Raw genomic sequence first — 27,266 nt, forward strand, 5'->3', positions numbered from 1 at the left:
GTTCTTGGTCCCATCAGTGAATGGAAGGGCTCCTCAATTCACCAAATGTCTCCACAGTTCACCAAATTAATCTCTCAAACATTTCTCCCAACTTTGGAGGAACCACAGTAAACCTGCCCACTGTAACAAATCGATCTTCTTGGTTAAATGATAGAAATACAATTTTTGCTTAAATTCAGTATTTGACAACCTGTAGCAAGTTCAAGTACTCTTTTGGTTCAGGTGAATTTGCTTACTTCAGTGTTGTTGAAATTATCATTGTGATGTGTTGGTTTTTTTTAAAAAAAAAACCCATAGCCTTTCTTCCTCTCACTCTTAAGAATTTGTGGAAGAAATTATAAATTCAGTGTGGTGTGTGTATATGTGTGAGTGAGTGACATACTCTTCTGCTAGCTGTTCTTATATCTTTCAGTGCACTGTGATTGAATTCACTAAATGTTTGTGTATTCTGAAGAACAACATGATTGATTTATCACTCTGAGGCTACAATATCATGTTTACTGATCTGGGAGTAAACCTCTTTAAACTCTACGTGTCTTGCTTTGAAGTGAATATACATAGTATCGGCCTACACATCAGCTGGAAAGACAGTATCTTAACTTTGTATTTGTTTTTTTTCTGTAGGTTCGCAAGCATGTGAATGATCTGTATGAAGACCTGAGAGATGGACATAACTTGATTTCACTGTTAGAAGTTCTTTCAGGAGACACCTTGGTGAGCTTTTAATCTTTGTTCAACAGTTTTGTGGTTGTAAATTTAATTGATATTGGCTTTCTCTCTTAATTCTATGTTTCCATAACTAGGAGAATCAAGAGAAAGTGTCAGAATTGCATATAATCAGTGAATTCTGAATAGTTTGGCCATATTGATTTCTACTTCTTTATTTAATTGTAAGACTTCTTTCCGTAATGTACTTGTCTTTTCAGTCTTTATGTGTATTTTTTTTTTAAATCTCCAGCAAATGTGGGATGCTAAATATTATTTTCCTATTAAAGACCACAACTTTACAAGTAGTAATGGAAAAAGGCTCCCACCTGTAATTGTCTAACACCCCACTCTGGTGTCATTTCTTTTCGTTGTGAGCTTTACTACTCCCCTCGCTCGGCACTTGTTCCCTTCATTATATTCTTCTGTTCATATTCTTCTCTTCATTTGTGGTCTGTCTTGTGTCTTTGCTCTCCTGTCTCCTGTCTGTTATGTTCATTAGCCAAGGGAGCGAGATTTTTTGAAGACCTTACGGTTGGTGAGTTCAACAGACGCATGCCCGTTTGAACAGCATGAGGATGAGGAGGATGAGGATAAGGGGGTAGGTGCCGACCCCCCATAACTCTACTAATGTAGTATTTGAAGAGTGGTGACTGCTAACGTGGAAGTAATGTTTTAGTGTGGTGTTGTGCAGTAGTTTATTAGAAGGATTGGGTGGTTTGTTTGTTGGGGGATGGAATTATGGGAAACGCTGCTAACGTAGAATAATATTGGCAGCGCCAGTGTCTTTCGTCAATCCATCCGGACCCTCTGAAATGACTGGAAAGTTACAGAAAGCCTTTTGCACAGCTCCTCTTCTATTGCTGGTGGATTAAAGCATTTCAGATTTATTGATTAATTTTGTAATGATGCCACAGATGTGCCAATAATACTTTTAAAGATAGGTGGATCATGTGAGAAATTTAGTAAAATAAAAAAAAAGTTCTATCTAATTTCACTTTGAATGCGGTAATGTGATTGTTTTATATCACTTGCAACCTGATCCATTTAATCTGGAGTAGTATAAAGATCCCTAGCCTAAGGAGCGTACAATAAAATTTTAATCAGTTCAGGAGACAATAAATGGGAGGGGAGGGAAGAGAGAGACAAAGAGATTGATGAACAGATGTCATTAAATGCAGTTTTAGTCCTTGAAGTTCAGTATATTTGTGAATTGGAGAATTCATTGACCAAAGAGGTAATAACTTTTACCCAACAAATACAGATTTGATGCTTCTCCGAACAGATACCTTGCTTTTTCATAGGATTTGTTTCTATAGCAGCAGAAGCTGAGGCAGCATTTTTAATAATGCCTTTTGTCTTCCAGATGGGAAATGTCTGCTTTTAAACAGTACGGCAAGATACTGAGTATTGATTTGTCCTAAACAGGTTGCTTCATTCCTCTACAAAATTGACATTAAAAAAAAAACTTTCTTATACTAAAACCAAAATATCTTTTGAGGTCTCTTCTGTTCTTGGATACACTTAAATGTGTTGCCAAGTTTTTACGCTTTTGAAACTTATGTATATTTTACAGGGTTTTTTACAAAGGGTCAGAAAATATCTCAAAACAGATCTGGCTTTATTATATCTTAAAATATATTTTCCCTATAATATCTTACACTCTGATGATGATGATGATGATGATGATTCCTGCCCTTCTGGATACAGTGCATTCAAAAACATTTTCCAAATTCTCTCTCTCTGTGTGTTACATTCATGAGAATTTTGCCTGTTAAAAGTTTGAAAGATGAAGGCTGTAGGCCTCTATGCAGAGTCACCTGGGAGAAAGTGCCATTGAACCTACTGGAGCTTTACTTCTGAATAGTTAGGCATAGGATTGCACTGTTAACTGTGTACATCAACTGCCATTTTTATTTTTTTGGGTAAAGGCACACTTGGGCACAATCCTTAAAGTGCTTACTGTAGAATAATTTGTTTTAAGGAATGCTGCCTTCAACAATTCACTGGCCACTTCCTCATGTCTACTGCTCTGGGCCTTAACTTCACACTGTGTTAGGGGCACTTAGGCTCATTGGCTTGGATCCCGAGTTCCCTTCTGCTGGCAGGAGTATCCCATAAACGGAATTCCACTCATAGGGCATTCCCGTTGGTGGAAAGGGGAAGAGGCATTTTTCCCTAGGGTGACCATAAGAAAAGAACGACAGGGCTCCTGTATCTTTAACAGTTGGATAGAAAAGGGAATTTCAGCAGGTGTCATTTGTATGCCTGCAGCACCTGGTGAAATTCCATCTTTATCATGATAGTTAAAGCTGCAGGGGCCCTGCCTAGAGTGACCAGATACAAAAGAGGGCAGGGATCCTACAGCTTTAAATTCCCGTTTCTGTACAACTGTTAAAGATACAGAAGTCCTGTCCTCCTTTTCATATGGTCACACTATCTTTCCCTGATTGCCCCCTGAAGCCCCTTGTGCCATTGGAAATCTGCTCTGCTGGGAGCAAATTATTTTAAATTGCTGTGTGCTACCTTGATTTTTTTTGTCAAATAAGGCAGTATATCAATGTCAATAATAAATAAATAACTGGGGCACTGCCCACAACAGTGATAGGGGCTGTCAGGGGTTGCCTCGATTCTTCCACCAACAGGATTCTCTGCTGGATCAAAAGCCTTCCATGAATGGATGGAGTCCTTCCCTCCATGGAAGGGGCACTTAGGATCCAAGCCCTTGAAATCAATGTAGGTAAGTGCACTTAGCAGTGTGTTGGATTGTAGCCCTTGACATAAATGAGAGTATACCACACTAAGTGGTCACTAAATTTCTTTTAAAGTTAGACTTCACATTGCATGTTAATTCATGCTGCCCCCGCCCACCCCCTGGTAATTTTCATTTTTCTTTCTGGTACACACATGGTATTTCAAAGGAATGTGAAGTTTGTTTAAAACAAAACAAAAATGATGAAGGTATATTTGTGTTGTTGTGTTTGGAACCATACAAATCATACAGATCACTAGCTATATTATTCAGTCCATAACATTAATGCTAGCATGTCATTTCAATTTGCTTATGCTTGCTTCTGTAAAACTGGATCTAAAACTCCTATTAGGCTAGTGGTGTGGGAGCTTCTTCCAGAAACTGGGGTAATACTACTATGGGTAATACAGTGTGGGCTCCTCCCATGTGGCCCAGAGTTTCCGTCATCACCTCGATGACATGAGAAGGAACTGCATTGAAGTAGCTCCTGCATTGCTGGCATAATGTGAATATTCAGTCCTAGAGATGTTAAGATTACTGTAACTCATCCTCCCCGATAAATAATGTCATTGTGTCATGATGGAATTGACATGTTTGGGGCTGGGGCAAAGTCAGTGCCCAGCATCAGCATTAGCATACTGCAAGGGCTCCAGTATCCTGGCAGGCCTACCTCTTTTAAAAAAGAAAAAAAAAGAATCTGGCTCACACCAGGCATCTGGGTCCAGGTGCCATTTTAATTTCCCCCAATATCCCTCTGGAACAACCCTCTGAGGCATTGTGGGAAATTAAAATGGCAACCTGACCCAGCTGTGGGGAGCTGCTTGGATTGTAGTTGGTCCCTGCCTCCATCAGGTAAGCTCAGGAGAGCCAGCCCACCAATGGAGGAACCTAACCAGAAGTCACTTAGTCTGTGGCCGCCTCCTATCTGGAACTGGCCTTGGACAAACCCATAACCAGCTATGAAACCCAAGCCACACACCTTTTTACCAGGCAATTGTTTGACTGAGCAGAGGCAGCTACCAGCTAGCAAGTAGTTTGCTAGGAATGAGGATTGCTGGAGGCTTACTGTTGTTCTTTTTTCTTGCTTGGTTTTATTTTGCGTGTGCCTTAAAATCACTCTCCAGTCCTGAGTTGTGTTCATGGGTTAATGGCTCTTGAAGCCTAGTGGGAACAAGGGTTGCTGGATGCTTGATCTTACTGAGAGCACATAAGAAACAAACAGCTGCTATTGGGCTCTGGATATTGGGGAGCATATTGCAGTGCTCAGTAGCTTGTTGATGCCTTGAAGAAGAAAAAAGCAGCTTGAGGGCTTTTGCAGTTGTATGTGCAAATAAGCCCTTACTTTTTTGGCTGGCTTTGTGGAGTTACCTGAGGAAATATTCATCGCTGAGCTGTAGAAGTTATTGTGTTGTAGCTTGCTTCTGCCCATTTCTGCACAGGTTTGTGAAAAATCTGAAGTTAGGAAGAAAAGCATTAATATTTGGGATTATACAGTCACATAAATGTAACTTTTCTCCCATAGCTATTCTCTGAAGGCTAAGCGAACGATGCCACTTTTCTGTGTAATTCTTCCTCTTTGTGATTTTACACTAACTCCATGCAGTTTTGCCATGTTTATCATTAATCTGCTGGTTTTGTTTTCCTTAATAACATATTTAGCTTTCTTCATGCATGTTGTGTTTTGTAAGTATTTCTAAGAAACAGGTTGCACAACTATGTGGTAAAGCTTGACATTCTACAAGAGAAAAATATATGGGGATTGGACTTTAATGGATTCTTCCAATGTGCACTTGCCTCTAATGTGTTATGAATAATTTGATTGAATACAGATGGAAAATATTTTAAGCCATTAAAAATTGGCCATCCATATGGATTTTTAAATAAGGGGAATTTGAAGGAGTTGGTGGGAATACAGTATCCTGATCACAGGTCTTCCTTGCAAAATCCATGTGTTTTTCCATTTTTGATGTAACATTTCCCATATGGATTTATGAAACTGGCTCTGTGGTCATTCACACATTATTGATCTTCTAAAAATGAAAAAAAAAAGGTGAATATGACAAACATGCTTGCCAATACATGGATCATACAGGCACACTTGTTAGCAAGCCATGATTAATTGCAGTTTCCTGAGTATATGCTTGTGGCAAAATTGGTTTATCCCTACATAAACTGTGAAAGAGTCCCTACGCTCTACATTTTACATTATTTCCTTTGTGGAAAAATGAATAATAGGGTGTATTCTAAATATAGGATGTTTCTACGAGGCACTGGTTCTTAGTAGAATGCACCCTGTTAATCAAGACCATGCATCTTGGCATAACTTTTGGTGCATTCTAGCAAGCGCTACTGTTGCTTAATCTACATTCATTTCAGTGGAGATGTGTGGGAAGCCCCAATGTAGTTAATTGAGATTGTATAGCAGAAGCAGTTGGGCAATTGCTCACGAAGTGTGTAGCCCAGATTCGAGTTTGATGACTAAAACCAGTTGATAATTTTCCTTTTGAAGCAATTTACCCGACTGGACCTCCAAATAGCTTTTGAGACTCCCTCATGTTTGAGATCTTGAAAGCAGTTTGGGGAGGGGGTGATCTGCTTAAAAATGAAGCTCTCCAGGAATAACCTCTCTCTCTTACACCATACTCCAAAACTGCTTATAAAACTTATGGAAGCCTTAAAAGCAGTTTATGGGTTAAGTGGGCTGTGCTAATTTTAATACCTTGCCAAATAACAGTGGTGAGGATGTGGATTGGGTGCACATGTACCTCTGGATCATAAACTTCTAATAGAAGGCATGATCCAGCTAGACAGAAGCACTTTTAACTACTATTGATTCCAATGGGAAAAATTGGCGCAGACTAAACTCTCATATTGAAATTAATGGGACTTTGAAGTGCTTCACTTTGTGCCCAAAATTAGAACACACCTGCTCAATAAGGTAAGTTTTATAGTTACGTTGTTCCTATTTAATCTATCTTCTAAATAAAGACTTATCTGCATTAATGAACAACTAAAGTAGAACATTTAGTCTTTTATGTGGATGGCTGCTCTGAGCCAGTTCTTGTGGTAAAGCTAACCCCAAACTCAGAATGGCCATATTCAAAATAGACATGATATTTATGTGTATCAGTGATGTAGTGGAGGCAGGGCTCACATTCCTTCTGCCAGTCCTCGCAGACTTCCCTGGGCCCTCTGCAATCCTCACAGTACCTGGGGATAAAGGATTTTTCCCAACAACAATATATTGTTCCCTGTAGTAATGAGAAGTATTTTGAGTTGGGTTGGTCTTGAATGGGCAATTAAGATCCATTAGCTTTAGAAAAGACCTGCTTCTGATGGAGGTGAAAACTGCTACAACTGGTTTGTTGATATGGATCAACACAGTTGCCTGCATTTTTGGACTTTTCATGGAGGCGTGGCACCAGGACTGTCGTGATGAGTGCTTGCACTTTAAAATTCACCATTACATTACAGATGTGAATGTTTCATTAAGGGGACATAACTTGTGCAATGACGCAGTATGTTGTTCTGCAACTTGATTTTGAAATTCCAAATATAAGGGCAGATTCCTATTTGTGTTTTGATAGCTCTTGTCTATAGCTTAATGGATTATGGATACAAAGGTTTGTTTACATGGACCTTTATATGAAATTATGGCCTAGCTCTGACAGTCCAGAGATGCTGTATTGTATTCGAAAGAACAAAAAGAAAGAAAAAGAAGGATTTACGTAAAAATTAAATCAGTTGCTTTCCTCCAAAGCCATTAGATTCCATACAACCCTTTTGCCATTCAAATATGAGTATTTTAGAATATTTAGAGTAGATAATTCTAAAAGGGTATTATTTGCATTTGTTACATACAAAGCCTCACACTTTTAATTTTCTGTTTTTAGCCTAGAGAGAAAGGTCGGATGCGGTTTCACAGACTACAGAATGTACAAATTGCACTTGATTATTTGAAAAGACGGCAGGTAAGATATTAGACTTAAGAAACAAAGTTAAAACTTAGTAATTATTGATTAAACAGGAATAATAGTTTTTATTTTTTTATTATTTGAGTGTTTAAAATATGGTTTCTCAGCTGTGATATTCGGATTGAACCAGAGAAGTGAGGGGTTTATATACTCATTGACTGATCCTAGGAAGTATAATTTTATATATCATTTTTCTTTCTCATGAAATTCACACACCAGTGTTTACTCTTTGTCAAAGCAGGAAAAATCAATATTGCTAATTTTTCTGTGTTGCATGTCAGAAGTAGAACGGAGAGAAAGAATATCAGAGCATTGGTATTCTGACTGATTTAGCCTGCAATCCCATATTCATACTTACCTGAGATTAAATCCCATTGAATTAGTTGAGTCTTACTTCTGAGAAGACATTAACATGATTTTATTATTTTTATTCAAATAAAAAAAAACCCTATTACTCTACAAGGCTCCATCAAACACAGAGGTGGAAAAGTGAACCATGCCTATGCATCACTCCATCTGTGTTGGACCAGAGCCTACAGATGAGTCTTGTCATGTATTCACATCATCTGCATCCCTCCCTACAAAGACCCACCATCTGTGCTCCAGGCAGCTCTGGTAGGAGAGAGTGAAAATGAGGTAGTATAAATGGGCCAGCAATGGAGTCTACTTCCAAGGAATAAACAGTAAAAAAATCTGGCACCTCCATTTTAGGCTATAGAAAAGACGTAAATGGATCCGTTCTTTACAGCTTTGGGCTGCATCTGTTATTAATGGCTACAAGAATCCCAAGAAATTGGATAGAGAATTTACCAGATAACTGCAACACGTGTGTGATTTTGAAATACAGGAACTGTAACCTCCTCAGTTTCCTTGGATCCTTTCTGGCATACTCGTCTTTATGATTCTTATACAGCCATTTCCACCTCAGGAAGATGTACATTTGAAAATATTTTCTGGAAGCCTTACTAGATGCATTTTCAGAATCTGCGCTCCATTTTGTGAGTGTGGCGAGATAGCTGGCTACAAGGGGGAGTGGGAGGGGAGCGCGGCTTCCTGCCTACAAGTTCAGAGCCAGGAAACCAAACAATCCTATGTCCCGCCATATGCTGTCCAGAGGACATAGGATTGCTTCCTTCATCAGATTTTTTTCCCCAGTGTTATTGCTTAAACATTCATACATGTTATCTGAAAAGGACACTTTCAGTACAATGCTATACATATCTGTTATACATATCTACTCAAAAGTAAGTTTCCTCTTTGAAGTTTCCTCTTCTCTCATTTCCTGTAATCCCAACGCTATCGCCTCCCTTTTTATTTTCAGTGAGAAATCCCTTAGCAAAATCCCACAGTAAAATGTATCATTTTGCTGAAATTGAGAACTTCTATTATAACTTGGAAATATAGAGGCTTTCCATCTTGCTTAATTGTTTTAATTGTGGTATATATGTCCTGTAAAATGTAGTTGTAATAATATGAAGTCAGAAAAGCACAATCTATTGCAGTTTAATTGCCTCCTAAACAATATCCCAAATATGTTTTTTTTAAATCCGCATAAGCGTCAGATGTGTCTCTTCCACCAGAGAATCCTCACTTCAACTAAATAAGTAAATAATAGTGCAAATAAGCATAGCATAATAATAGGGCTTCCAAAGTATTTGGAAAGTAGTATAAATTAGGGGATATGGAAGTTGTAAATACAACTGAAGCTTAATTCTGAATCTCCAGGACTATATCTAATATTGTTAATTAGTCAGTGTGTGCACAGCTCCTTGAAAAGATGAAGAGTTGTTAGTATGCTTCTTGTTGTTTTTGTTGTTATCATCATCTTATTATTATTACTATCTATGTAAAGATTAATGTCATTTGCTTCCTTTGCTCTTAATGGGCCAGACTCTCATGCAGGCTTTTTTAGTACAGCTGAACTCCTCCCAGTGCAGACAGCAGGAAAAGTCCTTTTCTTCCTGTTAAAACAATTTTGGCTTTGCCAGAGGTATTCTCAGCTTTGCCTGAGAAACACCAGGAGGACAGAACTCAACTGAAAATGCAGCCCACTGTATTTATTACCACAGCTATTGAGAATGCAAATAGTCCAGCAGATAGGTGCGATATTTGACCAAATCGTGCTTTTGATGATAAAAGCATAAGACTTGGGGCACAGGTAGGACTTATTCTCATGAAGATTTTAAGCTATAGGTCTATCACAGATTTCCCCCCTAACAGCAATGGTGTTCATTTTTCAAAATGGCCTCCTAAGAAACTCTGATGTTTTCCTTCCCTATATCAAGTCACAGCTTCAGTATGTAACAAGATTAGACATTATCTGTGATGTGTATAGGCATGAAAACTTGAAGAGTGACACATGCAGCAAAAGGGGAAAAGGTTTTCACAAATGTGTTGAGCCATTAAGTCCAGTCCCCCAAAACTGGCAAGAGTTTCTTCATGTTGATGACAATAAGAATGAGTTGTTTTCCTTCTTGGCAATGATGCTAGCAGACATTGACACTAACAAACAGGTGATTACTGCAAACAATACCAATGTGCTTTGTGTAAATCGTCAAGATGTCTCAGGACTGGCTCTGTGCTCACATGAAGAGGCAGACACTTGCATCCTAGTCTCTTTAAGTGATGCTATGCAGCAAGAGTATAACACAGCCCTAATACACTCTGTTGACACCAACGTAGTTCTGGCCATAATATCGGCACAGTGCATGTACATTAATGAACTATGGGTGGCATTTGGAGTTGGGAAGAACTACTGTTTCCTTGCTGCTCATGAGTTAGCAAGAGGTCTTGGTCCTGATCAATGTATCGCATTGCCAATGTCCCACACAATTACTGGGTGTGATACTGTGTCCTTTTTTGAAGGCAGGGGCAAAAGGACTGCATGGGATACCTGGAATGCATATAGAGGTGTTACCTCAGTTTTCTGAACCTTGGCTGATAGATCAAGACAGCAGGCAGTAGAAGAGTGGTTGAAGCCCCTGTTGAGATTTGTAGTTTTGCTGTATGACCGTACCACCAGCAAAGAGCATATTAATGATGCAAGGAAGCAGCTGTTCATGCAGAAGTGTAGAGCAATTGGCAGTCTACCTCCTACACAGGATGTGCTCATTCAGCGTATCAAAAGGACTGTCTACCAGGCTGGCCGCTGCTGGGCCCAAATGATGATCGCAGAAACCACAGCTTCCCTCACTGAGTGATTCGGGGTGGAAGAAGAATGGGGGTGGATGGGAAATATGCTGGACAACCCTACCAGAGGCTACACAAGCTTGTAGGGAACTTATATGATGTGGCTGCAAGAAAGGCCGTAGAGGACATTGCAAGTGTCACAAGGCTGCTCTACAGTGTGCTGCTCTTTGTCTTTGCAGCACATTTTGTACTGCCTAATAAGAATTGGGGGAGGGGGGTTCCACCAGTACCCCAAGTGTATTTGACTTTGGAAAAAAAATATTTAGTGTGATAGGCCTGGTAATGACATTGTATTTACATAAAATAAACAGCAATCATTCTGTTCTTTTTTAGTTGTTTCCCCCCCCCCCCAATGCCTAGCTTTAAAAAGCAACATAGGCCTGTATTCTATTACAGAACTTAAAGGGTTTTGTTTCTTATTAAGTCCCATTAGTCTTTTTGTACACTTCTAAAGTTATAAGTCAACTAAATCAGGGCTCATAAATCCTAAAATGTTCAACATGGTATGGTCTACAAGTGTGCCGAATTTCACACCTTTGTCATCAAAGTCACAATTATTTCACCTATCTGCTGGACTAAAATGGTATTTCCTTTATTGCTAACTCACATGAGAGTCAGAATGTATGTTCTCACCTCCATTTGTTTTAACTACTTTGCATCTCTCCCCCACCCCTGTAGGTGAAATTGGTGAACATTAGAAATGATGACATAACGGATGGGAATCCCAAATTGACTTTGGGATTAATATGGACCATAATTTTGCACTTTCAGGTAAGATGAGTGTTTTATTCTGATACACAATGATTGTACTGGTTAGATGTGACTACGGGTGTACCACAAGCATTGAGACAGGAACGTTGGCAAAAGCTCTGCTTGGCTTCATGCTGTGAGTGCTGCTGTTTCCCCTTCCCCAAAGCCTGGTAATTTACTTTGGTGCTCAGGAAGGATTCAGGCACTATTGGAGAGCACTCCGCAGACCACAGTGGAATGACGTTTCTACCTGGGACTGACACTAACAGTCCCAGAATCACTGGCGGCAACCTGACACTGTGCACATAATTTCCTCTACGGATTCTGGATCCAAAAGTCCCAGGGCCAAAGCTGACATTATTTTAAATCTGTATCTAGCAGCTATGTCCACCTCCCTCCCCACTGAATTTTTACTTTAGAGAAGGCGTAGGGCGCCAGATCAGATCTTAAAATGGACCACCACACTAGGGTCCCAATCCTTCCCATCCCAAACACCTATATTCTACAGTAAAAAATTAAAAAAGATGTAGCTGCTAGATATGTATTTAAAGCAATGTCTGTTTTGACAGTCAGTTCCATCCTTAATCAGAGAAGATACCCCATCAGAACCTGGGAAGTATTCTCTGCTAGAACCTTTCCTATGCTATCTTAAGTATGTTACTGGGCCTAGGGGAAGGTGGAGGCATTGGCAGAGGACAGTTTTTACAAGCTTTTAAAATGAATGTTACAAAAGGCTCACGACTTTGTGAGCATGTTATTTGAATGTTCCCAAGGACACGACCCCATTCGGGGCAAGGAGCGGATGGCTGTTCATCCCTAGACTAAGGATGTCTAGGGATTTGTTTATGAGTGAACATACCTTGTGGCAAGCAGTGAAAAACGAAGCTCTTATTTTCTTGTTGTAACTTTGAGATGTGTGGGTTGTGCTGGATCACACTAGATGGCACTAGAATTATTGCACCAAATTTACAGAATGGCAGAATGCATCCTCCTGATCCTTATGGTCTGTGGTATGATTGCTTCTCAGCTTCAATGCCTGAAAGCTGCAATTCGTTTGTAAATGATGTTGCCTGCATGAATCTTAATCCTCATTTACCAAAACCACAGCTTTGTTATGGACTGGGGTGCAGGTTTTGAAATGTTTATCTGCCCTTGAAGAATATGCAGAACATTTAAGCCATGCTATTTGCATATATTTTTTTGTACTGAGATAAATACATTTCCCAAACAGTAGCTAAATATGTGCCAGTTGGAGATCTTATTTATATTCTGGATTAGAGAAGCCGAAAAGGGATACTTAGAAATATAAATAGTGAACGTTTTATGAAATAGAATAAAATCAGAAGAAGAAAACACATTATTGCTGTTGCTTTTTAATAGATGAGCCTCATATACATGTGGATCCCACACATACGATCAGGCCATAAAGTACTTTATTATCTAGATTCTGAAGCTTTGGGAATAACTTGTGCGCTTTTAACATGGTAGGCAAAGCCATTGAGAAGTCTCCTCCCCAATTAGTGTTGCTCATGGCTGGAGAGCAAAGTTCCTATGAGCTGTTTCAAAGGTTTGTGCAAGTGAGTGGTGTTTTGTTTTCGATGTTCCTCTGGAAACTTATACATCCGTGTCACACACCCTAAATGACCTTTGGAATCTGAAAGTCCCACTTCATTACATCAGAATCAGTTACATGTCTTCTTCTCTGGAGTGTTTCAACCTGCTCTTGCATCACAGTTGTTCTAAAATCCTAAACTATGGAATGCCCTCCCAAGTGAGACCCATTTGACTCTCTCAAAACCTGTTTGTTTCTATAGCTGTTTGGCTCCGTATAAACTAGAAACAGTTTTAGTTAGTCTTGTCTTTCTTCTTCATTTTAAGTACATTTTTTAATTTGCTAGTACTGATTTATTTATTTATTTATTTATTGCTGTAAGCCCCCTTGGGGATTCCTGGACAAAAAGGTGTGCTTAAATGTTTAATTCATAAATATATGCAAACATGGATGTATACATTTGCTCTGAGTTAAATAGAAGCCACATCTACAGAGCAAATAATCCTAACACTAGCATTGTAAATCAGGATATACAACTTCACCAGTTATTTACTCATGATGTATGCAGCTGCATATAATCTTAAAAGTTTTTGCAACTTCCTCCTTCTCCTCTAAAATATTCAAGTTTCAGAGATGCACATTTCTTAGCCAGCACCAAACCATAACAGTTAAGGTGTAACTTTGCCCACACTACCATTCCATCAAAGAACAGAGTTCATGCCATACTGCAAAGGGCTGCCTTATTTTTGGCCACAAGATCCATCTAGCTTGTGCAGGGTTGTCATTGGCTGTCTCCAGTTTTTCCTTCCTGCAACTACTGATTTTTCATTTAATTATTTCTGAGTAGCAAGGTATCTTTTTAAGGGTTGTATATAAAATGTATATTTTCATCTCAGCCTTCCCCAGTCTGATGCTCTTTCATTCATTTCAATAATTCATTTTATTACATTTCTCTACCACTCAATAGCCAAAGCTCTCAGGGCCTGATTAAAAAAAATCTTTATCATTAAAAAGCTGCACCATGTGCTGTTAAATGCCTGGGAGTAGAGTAAAGGCTTAACCTGGCCCTGAAAATATCACAAAGGCCCCATACAGAAGACACCTTAAACCATGGCTTTAACCATGGCGGTTAAGCCAGAAAGCTGGGCTGTGTTCAGAAGACATCTTAAACCATGGCTTTAACCATGGTGAATAAAGCAAAAAGCCTTATTCACCATGGTTAAAGCTGTGGTTTAAGATGTCTTCTGAACATGGCCTGGCTTTCTGGCTTAACCACCATGATTAAGCCATGGTTTAAGGTGTCTTCTGAATGGGCCCAATGTTGGCACAAAGCCTACTTCACTGGGGAGAGTATTCCACTGTTGGGGGGCACCACCACGAAGGCCTTCTGCCTTGTTGCCATGCTCCAAAACTCCTTTGGAGGAGGTTCTTAGATGTTGATCATAGTGTATTGATAGGTTCAGATCTTTTGGACTTTGACACTTTTTAATATTTTGACATTTTCATTGTTGTGTTTATTGTTTTAGTTGGTATTTTATTGTTCTGTTTTTTTTATTGTTGCTAGCCTCCCCAATGGCTTCTGCCAATTGGACAGTATATAAATTGAATGATGAATAAATCCCTCTCATTGGCCCCAGTCAGCATGGCCAATGGTCAAGAATGGACTTTGTAGTCCAAAGCATTGGGAAGATTGTTTTATCTATCTCCCTATGCAGAAGTGTGTATAAGCCAGCCATTCCTGAAATTTCCAAAGTTGTCCACCTCTTTGAGCTGTGAACATTCATGTATCCCCTCAGGGGCCCTATAGTGGGGAGGGACATGTTTGATCACTGCTTCATCTGTAATTGCTTACTGGCTGGCTTCTCAGCATTCAGAGATGGTTTATGTTGAGAAGAAGAAAAACACTGAGGCCGGGGAGGGATCTCACACAAATGTGAGGCTCTTAAGTGTTTATTCTCTGTTGGGGCTTGTTTCTTGCCATGTAGCAGCATGTGATTGGGCAGCCACATCTTTCTCTGAAGCACACCTTTGGACTGTCTCTGGATATTGAACTTTGCCTCCAAGGATTGTTTTAATTTACTCATGATTTAAAATAGACAGACTAAAGGTCAGTGACTGATCTTCTCAGAGATCTAAAGATTGAGTTATTTCATGCCTGCAGTTCAATACTTAGCTATAGGAGGTGAAAAGCTACTGTTTCCTGTGTCATCCATCATATTTATAAAACGACAGCTTTTAAAGGGCTTTTTTCTCTTATTCTTACATCCTTAAGAAAGTTGCCAGTTATTTCTGTATAATATGCCTCCTGCTTCTGGATCAAATGTTCAGACTTTCTCTTTTTAGCTAAATCTCATACTCAATTTAAGATTGGATTATTTTTGGTGTGTTGCATCCTTAAGAGTTGCAGCAAAGCAGTGATATTTGAGCTAGGAGGCTCAGTTATATTTTGATTTCCTGCAAGAATTGACATATTGCAAGACAACTCACTCACTAGATGTTGCCTAGTTCTTACATGACAGGCAACAAATGGAAAAGGGCAAACTTAGCTTTGCTTCATTCTTTGTTTTGTTGTATCATTGTTGCTAGGTGTAGGACCACTTTTCATGCCTTAGTCTTGGGTGGGATGCTTGTCCAGTTTTTTTTTTCCTTTTGTTCCTCTCCTTTTACAAGGTAATACCTTCTGGTAGAGGTGTTACTCGCACAACGCTTTAAACTAAAATATACTGGTATTTTGGGCTGGCCCCCTTGGCCTTGGGCCCTGCCCACCATGCAGTCTCCCCCCCTCCCAGACTCTTCAAAGCGGAACTTGCCCTTGGGCTGAAAGAGGTTCTACACCCCTGGAATAAAGAGTGGAATGTGCCTATAGTTCTAATGGTGGTGGGGGGGAGAACTGTGCCCCACACATATTTCAGAAACCCTCCTATAGATTGTCAATCAGCAACTCTGGTTGACCTTGTTGATCTTCTTGTTGCTTTTTGTTCTGGAAACATGACTATGGAACCGAGGGCACCAAATGGCATTTGTTCAATTAATCTGGAACAAAGAATAATGGGACATATTGTACATGTATACATAATAGAACATATTGTAAACTGGAAATGACAGCGCTGTCTTGCTCAAAAACGCCAGCAAATCCTGCCAGTTTAGTTACAACATACAGAAGTACAAGACTTCTTTCTTTCTTTCTTTCTTTCTTTCTTTCTTTCTTTCTTTCTTTCTTTCTTTCTTTCTTTCAAGAGAGGCTGTTGGATAAATTCTTCAGCCAGTATCTATTATAATTCCCCTCCTCATTGTCATTACAGTTCCATTTACATTTTAAAAGAGCACAAGTAAATGACAGCCTAATTTGACAGGCAGCCCCATCATATCTGCTGTAGCACACGTGGATGCTTGTGTTGGAAACTACAAAAGCAAATTCCTGCGCAAACCTATTGTTCTACTTGTCTTTACCTTCTACCTTTCTGCTGTACTGCTTGCTCCTGAGCAACTGAGCCATGATGCTAGGGACAAGTCCTCTTTTTCACCCCCTAAAATCCTAGATGCATACTTTCTTATTACTCCTTATTTACAAGCAGTATTTATTATTTAGTAATAAAATGGTATTACTAAACTTATATCTATTTTTTCTTTTTTAAACTTTTCCTATTGAGAGAGAAAAGCAGTGATATGCTGGTAATAATTCTAACAATAAGATTCTTATTTGGATGACACTAACATCTTAATATTAAGATTAAATTATTGGAGGCTCAAGAGGATCATGCTTGTTTAAAAGTACAAACAAAAAAGTATGCCATCTCATAGAATTTATTTTTTAGCATTCTGGGCAATTTGGATTCATTATAGTGGGCCAGCAACCTGCCTTCTTCCTTTGTCTTCCTTCCTTAATTTGTCTGAAGAAGAGAACATTCATTGCTTATCTTACAGGCATAGCTTAATCATGAAACTGTGTTACAATTCTTTTAAATGCTCATGCCCTCATTAGTCTTGTCAGTTTTGCTGGCTTAATTGGCATGCTGCAATTTTACATAGCCAGAATTTCAAGAACAACAGGAGAACATGGGTAACCTTCGCTCTGGTTTAAATGTGACTGGGTACTATATACAGTTATCACCTGTAGAATTAAGTCTTTAGTGTGCCTATGATTGAAAAATGAAGCAATGTGGTACACTAGGAAATAACGGAGTGCTTTTGGCAGGCTTTTCTTTACTGCATCATGATGTCATCTCACATTAATGCTTTTACACAGAGCAGCAGACATGCACAGGAAGGCCTAGCTTAGGGAACTCCCCCCCCCAGAATGTGCACTTACTAAAATGATGTAGACTAGATGATAGTGAACTTTGAATGCTCTCCCCCACCTCCCCCATAATAGGACACTACATTTAATGGTAGCATGGGCACATCTGATCAGAGAGCTCACAACATTATAAGACAAGACATTTGCAAGTGGGAGCTGAAGCTGGCAATGGGTTCTCATTCAGAGGGAAGGTAAAATCAGATTTTGATGCCCACCCCATGCATAAGGGTATACGAGTAATTCTTACAGTACAGGTGTGGTAGGCAATGTTGGTGTGGAAATAACAGTTATTGGTCCCTCCCACATAGTCTCTTGGGTTCACAGTGAATGGAGCTACAAGTGTACAGCAGCCGCACCATCCATTCTTGAAGTGTAAGAAGTGTGTCCTTTATAAATGATCACAGTTCACAGCTGATAAACTGGAGGCCATATATAACCATATATTACTTTACTCTTCAATAGATAGAAATTATTACATGACATTAATTTTCAATAGAGATCATTAAGGAGTAAGGGCCAATTTACACTTCCACCAGATTTATGCTGGCATTTTAAATTACTGTGCATATTAGCTCATTGCCTATGGACAGCCAGTGGTTGCTGTCATATCCTGGATTCAGTGACTGGGTTTGCACAAAACGATAAGCCACCATGGGTAGCTAGCCATGATGGGTTGCCGTGTTGTCCGAACCAGATGCATTTTCCACAGAGTAGCTTTATTTTTCTCAAATCAGCCACTCTGACAACCTATGGCTTGTTGTAGGGTTGTTCAAACCCATGGTGGATTGTTGTTTTCTCAGAACTTGGGAAAGAAGCTATAGAGCTACTTGACAAGAGCAACAAAAAAGCCCATGCCACTCTTCATAATCTCGCCAGTGCTACCTCCAGCCTCCCTTGGCAGTGATTTCCGCTCCACCATTGGCCAAGCGGCACTTTGGAGTGACTGTAAAAGAATCATAGAATAGTAGAATTAGAAGGGGCCTATAAGCCCATCAAGTCCAACCCCCAGCTCAAAGCAGGAATCCACCTTAAAGCATACCTGACAGATGGTTGTCCAGCTGCATCTTGAATGCCTTTAGTGTGGGAGAGCCCACGACCTCCCTAGGTAATTGGTTCCGATGTTGTACTGCTCTAACAGTCGGGAAGTTTTTCTTAATGTCCAGCTGAAATCTGGCTTCCTCTAATTTGAGCCCATTATTCCGTGCCTGCACTCTGGGATGATCGAGAAGAGATCTTGGCCCTCTTCTGTGTGACAGCCTTTCAAGTACCGTCACGTCTTCGCTACCTAATTCCCCCCCCCCCCCCCAGGCTTCAGCAAATCCAGTAAAGGGAGATATTTGCTCTTTGCACCTTTTGCAGCTCCTTCACAAAGAAAGTACTGTGTCTCAGTGAGGGGGGGGGCAAGGAGCCAATCTCTCCCCTTTTGGGATTGTTGGAAACTCAGGGAAGTGTTGAGTGGGAGGACGACACTGTCAAGTGCCAGTTAACACTTAATAGTGAGATTATTTCATTCCCAAGTGTGAGATATGGTGCCCCCCTTTTAGTACACCTACTGCACTCACATTTCACCCCTTTTCAGTGCTTCTGAATTGCACAAATGTATTTCTCCTCTCCCTTAGTATTATCCTCCCCCCCCCCCCCCCGGTTCTTGGCAAATGTGCCCAAATTAGTCTCTGCAGTTTTGCCTTGTCAATTTCCTTGTAAGTAACCACCTTCACTATGGTGCTCCCTTTGACAGCTGCAATATAAAAGGGAATTGATGGACAGGTAAAAGTCCACTCTTGCAAAAGAATGAGAGAATAATCATCATAATAATACAAAGGTGGCAAATGAAAAGGAGTAGCAATTGAGGCGGAATGAGGAGACAAGACGGTTCTGCCACCAAATCCCCTGGGATATGTGTCTGAGCCAGCTGGAGGACTGAGGGGGAAGGAGGGGAAGAACAAGCCCCACAACAAGTCCGATTGCTTAATCGCAGGGTGCTTTAGCGTGTTCTGTGAACCCAGCCAATATTTTACATGCTGTCACAAATGAACAAACATGAAGGGGTTTGGTGGTGTGCATGCCTGACTCGCCTCAGGGAGTGAGCAAACTCATGCAGCAAGTTCAAGAAACCATGGGATCCCACTGTTGTTTGTTGAATTGTGGGTCTGTTTCATCTAGTTAAATTGATGTACTAGTCCCAAGAGAACCATGCCCAATATCGTTCTGCTACTTCTGGCTCTTTATGTGTCTGTGGCGAAGAAGGCTGACAAAAGCTTTCATCCTGAATACAGATTATGTTTTGGGGCTTCATTGTTCAAGTCTTTTAAGATTAGTTTATGATGGAAGTCCTGAATCAATTATGCTTATGAAAAGTCATTCAAATAACTTGTTCATCATGTGAGCATAGAGTGGTTTTCTGAATTGGCCCTCAGTATCACAGCATGATTTGCACTTATCACGCAGGATTCATATGGGATTCTATAGAGCGGGATGTATTTTCTGTGACATTATTTGGCGCAGCATAAATTTCTACTGCTAGTCATTTATTCCAGGATGTGTAGCCATAAACACCAGTTTCATAATGCTATGGAATGCTGCCATTTTGAAACTGTACTCCCACCATCCTGTCCAAATAGGACCTTTTTATTCTCCCAGCATTTTAACAGTCTATAAATAAATTTTAACTTGGTGTTTTAAATTTGTAATTTTGCATTGCTGCTGTTTTTATCTGGTTATCTTGTATTTTATATTATGGTTTTATACTGTTGTTTTATACTTTGAATGTTCTTAATTTTTGTGAACCGCCCAGAGAGCTCCGATTATTGGGCTGTATAGAAATATAACAAATAAATACAATCAGGCTTGTGCAGGTAAAATGTTGTGAGCACCTTTTGAGCCTTGAAAATGAGAACATGTTGGAGACCTCCTGTATACTCTGCAGAACAAACTAATCTAATGATTCACTGCCTCTACTAAAGCAATTTGATTATAAAGCTTGTCAAATTCACTGTCACAGAGAACACATATTTGCCATTGAGCTTATTCATTTCCTAGAAAGTTATTAGATTTTATATTTATGAAGAAATAGTAAAAGATATAGCTGTATTAGAGCTGAGAAAATAATGCTTTCCTGCTGAAACCAAAGAAGCTTATACGATTATACTTTTGTACCAAATAATCTCCAGTTCACAAGAATTGTATTCACAGCATTCTACCCACTTAGCCTACATCTTTCTATTTTCTTTTTCTGCATGCTAATCTTAAGATCTCCAGCTACGTTTCAGGCTCTCACACATGACATTACTCACCTGCAAAGCTTTAGCCGGGGTGAGACATTTAGACTATTCATTTTTGAACTCTTGCATGGTACAGTTTCCATGGATCATCCCTCTGGAAAAGAATCCTATCATCTTTTCCTGTGTACTTTTGGTAACCAGTTATTTAAAAATCTGTCTACAGAAAGAAAGTTTATCATGCCTTGCTGGCATTAAGTATAGAGCTGTAGTGCTGGTTAAGAGTTCCAAAGGTCTTTTGACTTTCTTTTTCACTTGGTAGGGAGATCAAGTTAAAATCTACATGAGGCTTTTCTATTGCTAATAGATGCTATGTCATTCCTGCAAAAGGCCATCGGCATTTCTGTTTAATGCTGAGGCAGTGATGTTTGCTTAAGAGGATTGGTGGCCAGAAATAAGCCTTAGTGTCTAATCAGACACAGGCCCAGCCTGGGCACAATGCCACAACGTTTATTGCGTATGCATTTCTCATAAGCAAGATGGCTACGTCCTGACGAACGGGAGTGCAGTCTGAAAGATATTAGGCTGGAGGACTTAACTCTATCTGAAAATGATTTCTGCTCATGTAAACCTAGCTAAGATGACAGAGTCTGTGTGGCTGTGATATATACTCTGAACCAAATGGGGAATGTCTGTGGATGTGTCAGGGCTGACAAAGAAGAGCAGTGTTTGGATCCTGCCAAAGCTCCCTTGAGTCCTGCAAAACAGTCCCCTGGAAGAAAATACTTCAGGAGGAAATCAAGAAGGAAACAATCTGAAGATGAAAATGTGCCAGAAACAGTTAAAGAAAATGAAGGAAACATTCAAATCAAAACACATCCCAGGGAGATGTCACTGGGAGAGACCGTTATACAGAAGACTTTGGTGGAGAGAAGTGATCTGCTTGTGAGTACTGAAACCGTTGGTCCTGTTAAAGCAAAACTGCGAAATGAGACGTGCTGTGATTCTTACATCGGGAATGATGCTTACACTAGTAACAGAAGAGCTAGTAAAGAGGAAGAAAAAGAGAGACTGTTAAGTAAAGAACTAGAAAGGGGTCCAGAAAAATATTGGTCCATACAAGAAAAGGAGCATACTGATGATGGGATCCCAGAAGAATTAACATTCCAGAGAAACAGAGAAGTCCTTCATTTTGAAAAAGAATCTAGCTCAAACTCTGTGTTAAAGAAACAGTGTGAAGAAAATGCATTAAACAAGTTTCCTTATGGAAATACTGATGATAAGCCAGAATGGGAAAACAATTATAATCTTCATCCATTTGAACCTAAAACTAAAAGCCACCCACAGCAAGTATTTCCTAATGCTGGGATTGTGCCATTTTCAGGGGAAGATGCCACTTATAGCATTTTACCAAACAGGACCAAGGTAAATATGCTGTAGTACTAGAACAGTAGAAAATCATTTTTTGTTAGTAATATTTATTTTTATGTATTATATTTAGATATTGTTACATGCATTGTCTCTATGCATGCTGAATCTTTCATACTTTGTTAAATAATTGCAGTTGGCCTTTTGCTGAGATTTTTGGGTTTGTTTGTTTGTTTACATTGAATTTAAATCCCGCCCCCTGACATTGAACATGAATGCTTTTGAAAAAAAGCTCACTTTAAAATATTTACCTCTATTGCATCTAGAATAATGTTTCAATTAGCCTTTGAAATCCAAAATCCAGAGTTGAGCAACAACTTCATTAGGACCAACCAAAATTCCACAAAAATGTGCAAGCTTTCAAGTTCTCCAGAACAATATCCATTGCATTTATTGGATACATTGTTTTAGGAAAGGTCACAAATAAGTCGCAGCATATGGGCATCCCCTGTTTTTATCAGATGTAGCCCACAGAGGATTCTGGCAGGGCTGCTGACATATTTTTCATTTATCTCCCGCTGTATCATCCTTTCCCAATCTGTTGCCCCTCTGAGTTGATGTCTGAAACACCTGCAGGGCACCTGGTGGGCGAAGGTTGCCCTATATGTGTGTGAAGTGATAGTGGGCTGGAGTTGCTGTCATAAGTGGGTGGGGTCTAAGAGGAACTTACTGCTTGGCTCAAATACCTGGAAGTGCCAATTCCTGCAAAGGACCCTCATTTTGCTAAGTGTGCTCATTCAGTAATTCCTGTGCTGCTTACTTGCTTTCACACACGAAACACTGTGGTTACTCCATTTAACAATTAGACTGTCTCTAATTCGAATATATGAAATATTCCAAGTTTTGAATGGATGTACACTTATGAGTAGTTCTTCTCAAGTATACCTTTCCACCATTCAGGGAAATATTTTTTCCAACTTGAACACTTTGGCCTCTTGCCCTCAAATACAACCAGTATGTCTTATGCCTTGGCCTCCCAAAAGTACAGTGAACATACTTGGGCTGTTACAATGGTCTCTGCTGCTGGATTATGTACATACTAATGTGATAGTGCTTTTTGTTAGGCCAGAATCTGTTAGGCCAAAACCTGTTAATAATGATGTCTTTTTTAGTTTTTCAAAAGCACCAGTATCTATGTATTCATGGAACCATAAATCTCTGTTAATTGACAACTAGAGATATTCAGCCATATAGTTCAAAGTGGTATGTGAAATCTCACACCTGCATTGCCTATTTAGCCTCCATGTTACCTGTGATCTGTGACCCATAATCCACACACACAATCTTCCGAATACTTGTCCACTCCTTCCCTGCTCATATCATATAACCTATCCTTTACGTAGGTCCTCGATGACGTTTTCCACCTGACCACTCTTTCTCCTTGACACTTGCTTTCTTCAACTCCTTGCCTCCTCCATCCCTCAGTCTAGTCCCTTCTGTTCTCGTACACCTCCACCCTTAAGTCTCTGATGCTTATCCCACTGTGTATGCTGTCCTCCATCCATCAGCAACCCTGCCTGTGGGCCTCCTGTCTCAGTTCTGTATTTCCAGGAGCCCTTTCCCACTCAGCTTTGCTTCTGTCCATGTTGGTGGCACATGGAACCCCCTATTTTTGCAGGATTATCTACTTTCTTTCAAAAATACCTTTTCTCTGTTAATTTTTGTTGGAGAAAATACCTTTGCAGAAATAAATTTTTGCTTTAAAAGAAGGGTTGCTCAGTCCGTAGCTGTCCACGTGATCTAGGAAGTGCTCCCATTTGGTCCCAACCATTTGTAGTTGGGCTGTAATGAATCAGTAATAAGAGAATTGCACAGTGCATTTTTTTCTCAGAGGAATGCGCATTGAAATCAAATTCCAGCCAGGGCTGAACCCTGGTTCAAATTCTAGATGGAGCTTAACTCTGCATAGGTTGACAATAACAAGTAGTGCATCTTTCACTACAGCTAGGTTGGATATCACATGTTTATTGCACTGCTTCACCTACATTCCAAATACCTCAGAGGTAGCAAAATACTTCCTGGGTGTTTCTGCCATCACGTCATCTTCTATTGTCAGTGTACATAAAGTGTTTTATTGCAAGTGTGGAAAAGGTGGTTCTGTTTGTCCTCTTGCTTCAAATTACTATTTCAGGGGAGAGTGTAGAATTGGCTGGATAAGTGCTGTTGACCTAAGATCTTTAAGGGACATTTATACAGCACAGCTGAAGAGAGTCCTTTTTGCACAATCCTTTGAGTTGTATCTGCTAGCCTCAAGGTCATAAATATAGTCACATGCTTTCTAAATTTCCCTGGGAAAAGTCTGATTACTTGAAGTAGCTTTTAGGGCATTATACTATTACAGAAGGGCTAGGTTCTTTTTGAAACCACTGTCAGGCCAAGCTCCTGCTGAGTAAGCTATGAGCTAGGTTATCTTAAAGAACCAGAAAGAAATATAGAAAGGATTGCACCCACGACAGAATTAATTTTCAATTTTATTTTTTATTGTTAAGTTTAAGGGGCTGGGATGGGGAGGGATTTAGCACGGGGTGTCCCATTTATCAAACAGAAAGCAAGAACTTCATCTAAAGTATTATGTCTAACCAACATCTGTCAATTTTTTCATGGACATGTTTCCCTCCCTATTGCCTCTTACCCAATAGGTTCTGTGGCAGTGGCAGGGATTGGAAAGGGAGGGGAAAAGATGTGTTAGACATTCCTCTATCCTCCCTGCCCCTGTGCTTGGCCCAGAGCTCCAGGCAGAGTGAGAGAAAATAAGAGGGGGGCAAGGAAAGAGTCATGGCTTTCTTCACTGTGAAGCAAGCAGGTGTAATATGGGTCTTCCCACACTTTATATTTACTTTGTGTCTTAGTTGGTAGAAGACATATGCCCCAACAGAACCTCCATCTCCCCAACCCTGCAGAAATCACAGGCTACAAAAACAGGCAATCCAATCAGTTCCTCAAGGAGGAATAGAGCTGATCATAGAATCGTAGAGTTGGAAGGGACCTAAAAGGCCATCAAGTCCAACCCCCTGCTCAATGCAGGAATCCACCCTACTACATCATACTACAGTTCTTTTCAGCCACATAAGGCTTCAGTTGGCTTTAGCTCCCTGCTGAGGCACCATCCTCCTGTTGTCCTAGTAGGAGAGAGTTCTGGCCAGCAGGCCCCTCCTGGAGCTATCCAAGGTTCTGGGCTGATCTTGCTTCCACCTTCCCTGTGAGCCTCAAAGAACCAGAGACGAACGTGGTTCTCCGTTTGTGTGGCCCCACATGTATGCTAATCGTGTGGAGTTGTGACAGACAGATTGTCTTTTAATATATATGATATAATATCTGTGTATTGAAGCTGAGGCAATATCCAGCGAAACCTATATTCAATATAACTCTTTTAAAGCTAAATACAAAATAGGTTCAAAGCAGGATTACGTGAAGTGGCGAGGTTCACTTTGAGGCAATGGCTGTCTGACCCGAGGTAGTGCACTGGCAAAGGTGAAGTGGAGGAAGGCTGGGGTTAGGAGGATTAGAAAGCCTAGTCATTCAGATCAAAGGTGGCAGGGGGAGGAGTGTAATCTGGTAGCTCTTACATGGGGTCAGGCCCGGCTCATCAGATATTCAAATGGCTCTTGAAATGGCCATAACCATTGTGATATGCAGTCTGATCTCCCCAGGACTTGCTGCTGGTTTGAGGGCTACCAGCCATATGTCTAGTCTCATGTCAAAGTGCATGAGAATATCTTCTAATCAGTCATTTCTGAACCAGCAATGATCACAGCTATGTGACAACTTCCCCCTCAGTTATTTAGCCCCCTTATTAATGTTTGTTTTTCCTTCTGATCTAAAACATACCTTGGGAATAACTTTCATCCCATCCATGCAATTTTATATGAGCACCTAGGAATGATACAGCCACTCCTGATCTCAATGAGAAATACAGAAGCACATGTTTATTGAAATTGATGGAAATAAGAAGCGCTCAGCTTCAGTTATCTCATGCTTATGAGCTTAAAAAAAACTGATTTCATTTTAGTGCTTTTCATTTGTCTTCTCAGTTGAATCATGTATAAAGGGAATGATCATACACTGAGTTGCTGTGTTCTAATCTTGTTTCTTTTAGCAGATAATTAGTGAGCTTTAGAGGCTGCTTGCTTTGAAGTCTTTGTGTAGTAGTTATTAGTTTTAATGTACCAGTAGTAATTTCTATTAATTTTATTTTCTATTTCTAAATATGAGGATGAGCATCCAGCTTTATTTATGATTGTTGCTATCTTCAGCTCATTTTATATATATGGAAGTGTTTGTATCTCCTTGATGGACTTGAAAACCATTCATCCGATTGTTATGAAACTTTCAGGATATGTCTATCTGGGATGGTTACAGGCATAACGATATTTTTTTTTAAGGAGGGGGATAATGTAGTAGGAACTAAAATTAGATACAGATAGCTATAGCAGGGGTCAAAGCAAGGTACCAAGATGCCCAGGAAATGGAAGATCATCTTGGAAGTTGATGTGGTGGGAGGGGGAGACAAGGAAGAGCAGAGAAAAAGGGAGTCATGGCTGACAGAGAGGGAAGCTCAAGATGGTCTTCAGGAGATGAAGACTAAAACAGACCCTTCCCTCAAAGGGTGATGGGGGTTACCATGGCAGGGGCTGTGCCTAGGGGCCAGGGTAGGCATAATGTGCCCAATTCTGTCATCTTATTTATTTATTTATTTATTTATTACATTTCTATACCGCCCAATAGCCGGAGCTCTCTGGGAGGTTCACAAAAATTAAAACCATTCGAAGTATAAAACAACAGTATAAAACCATAATATAAAATACAATATAAAAGCTCAACCAGATAAAAACAGCAGCAATGCAAAATTACAAATTTAAAACCATGTTATTTAAAATTTATAGATTGTTAAAATGTTGGGAGAATAAAAAGGTCTTCACCTGGCGTCTAAAAGCATATAATGTAGGTGCCAAGTGAACCTCCTTAGGGAGCTCATTCCACAGCTGGGGTGCCACAGCAGAGAAGGCCCTCCTCCTGGTAGCCACTTGCCTCACTTCCTTTGGCAGGGGCTCACGGAGAAGGACCCCTGAAGATGACCTTAGGGTCCGGGCAGGTACATATGGGAGGAGGCGTTCCTTCAGATAACCTGGCCCCAAGCCGTTTAGGGCTTTAAATGTTAATACCAGCACTTTGAATCGGGCCCGGACCTGGACTGGCAGCCAATGAAGCTGGAAAAGGACTGGCATAATGTGGTCTCATCGGCCAGTCCCTGTTAGTAAGCGTGCTGCCCTGTTTTGCACCAGTTGAAGTTTCCGGACCGTTTTCAAAGGCAGCCCCATGTATAACGCATTGCAGTAATCCAAACGAGAGGTTATCAGAGCATGGATAACTGTAGCTAAGCTATCTCTGTCCAGATAAGGGC

The 27,266-nt window shown here is 40.1% G+C and overlaps 1 protein-coding gene across 9 annotated transcripts in view; it reads left to right on the top strand.

Annotated features, from left to right (window-relative positions):
• DST (dystonin) overlaps positions 1-27,266 on the top strand; it is a 391,150-nt gene that overhangs the window by 137,906 nt on the left and 225,978 nt on the right. For 6 of the 9 annotated variants that reach the window (XM_063125037.1, XM_063125038.1, XM_063125034.1 and 3 more), the window contains 3 exons: positions 625-714; positions 7,351-7,428; positions 11,299-11,391. In XM_063125037.1, the coding sequence (XP_062981107.1) occupies positions 625-714; positions 7,351-7,428; positions 11,299-11,391 (261 nt within the window). Of the gene's footprint in view, positions 1-624; positions 715-1,207; positions 1,307-7,350; positions 7,429-11,298; positions 11,392-27,266 lie in introns of all 9 variants that reach the window. The other 3 variants (XM_063125032.1, XM_063125036.1, XM_063125033.1) reach the window with 2 other exon arrangements.

This window comes from Elgaria multicarinata, chromosome 4 (assembly GCF_023053635.1).
Source record: "Elgaria multicarinata webbii isolate HBS135686 ecotype San Diego chromosome 4, rElgMul1.1.pri, whole genome shotgun sequence".
NCBI lineage: Eukaryota > Metazoa > Chordata > Lepidosauria > Squamata > Anguidae > Elgaria > Elgaria multicarinata.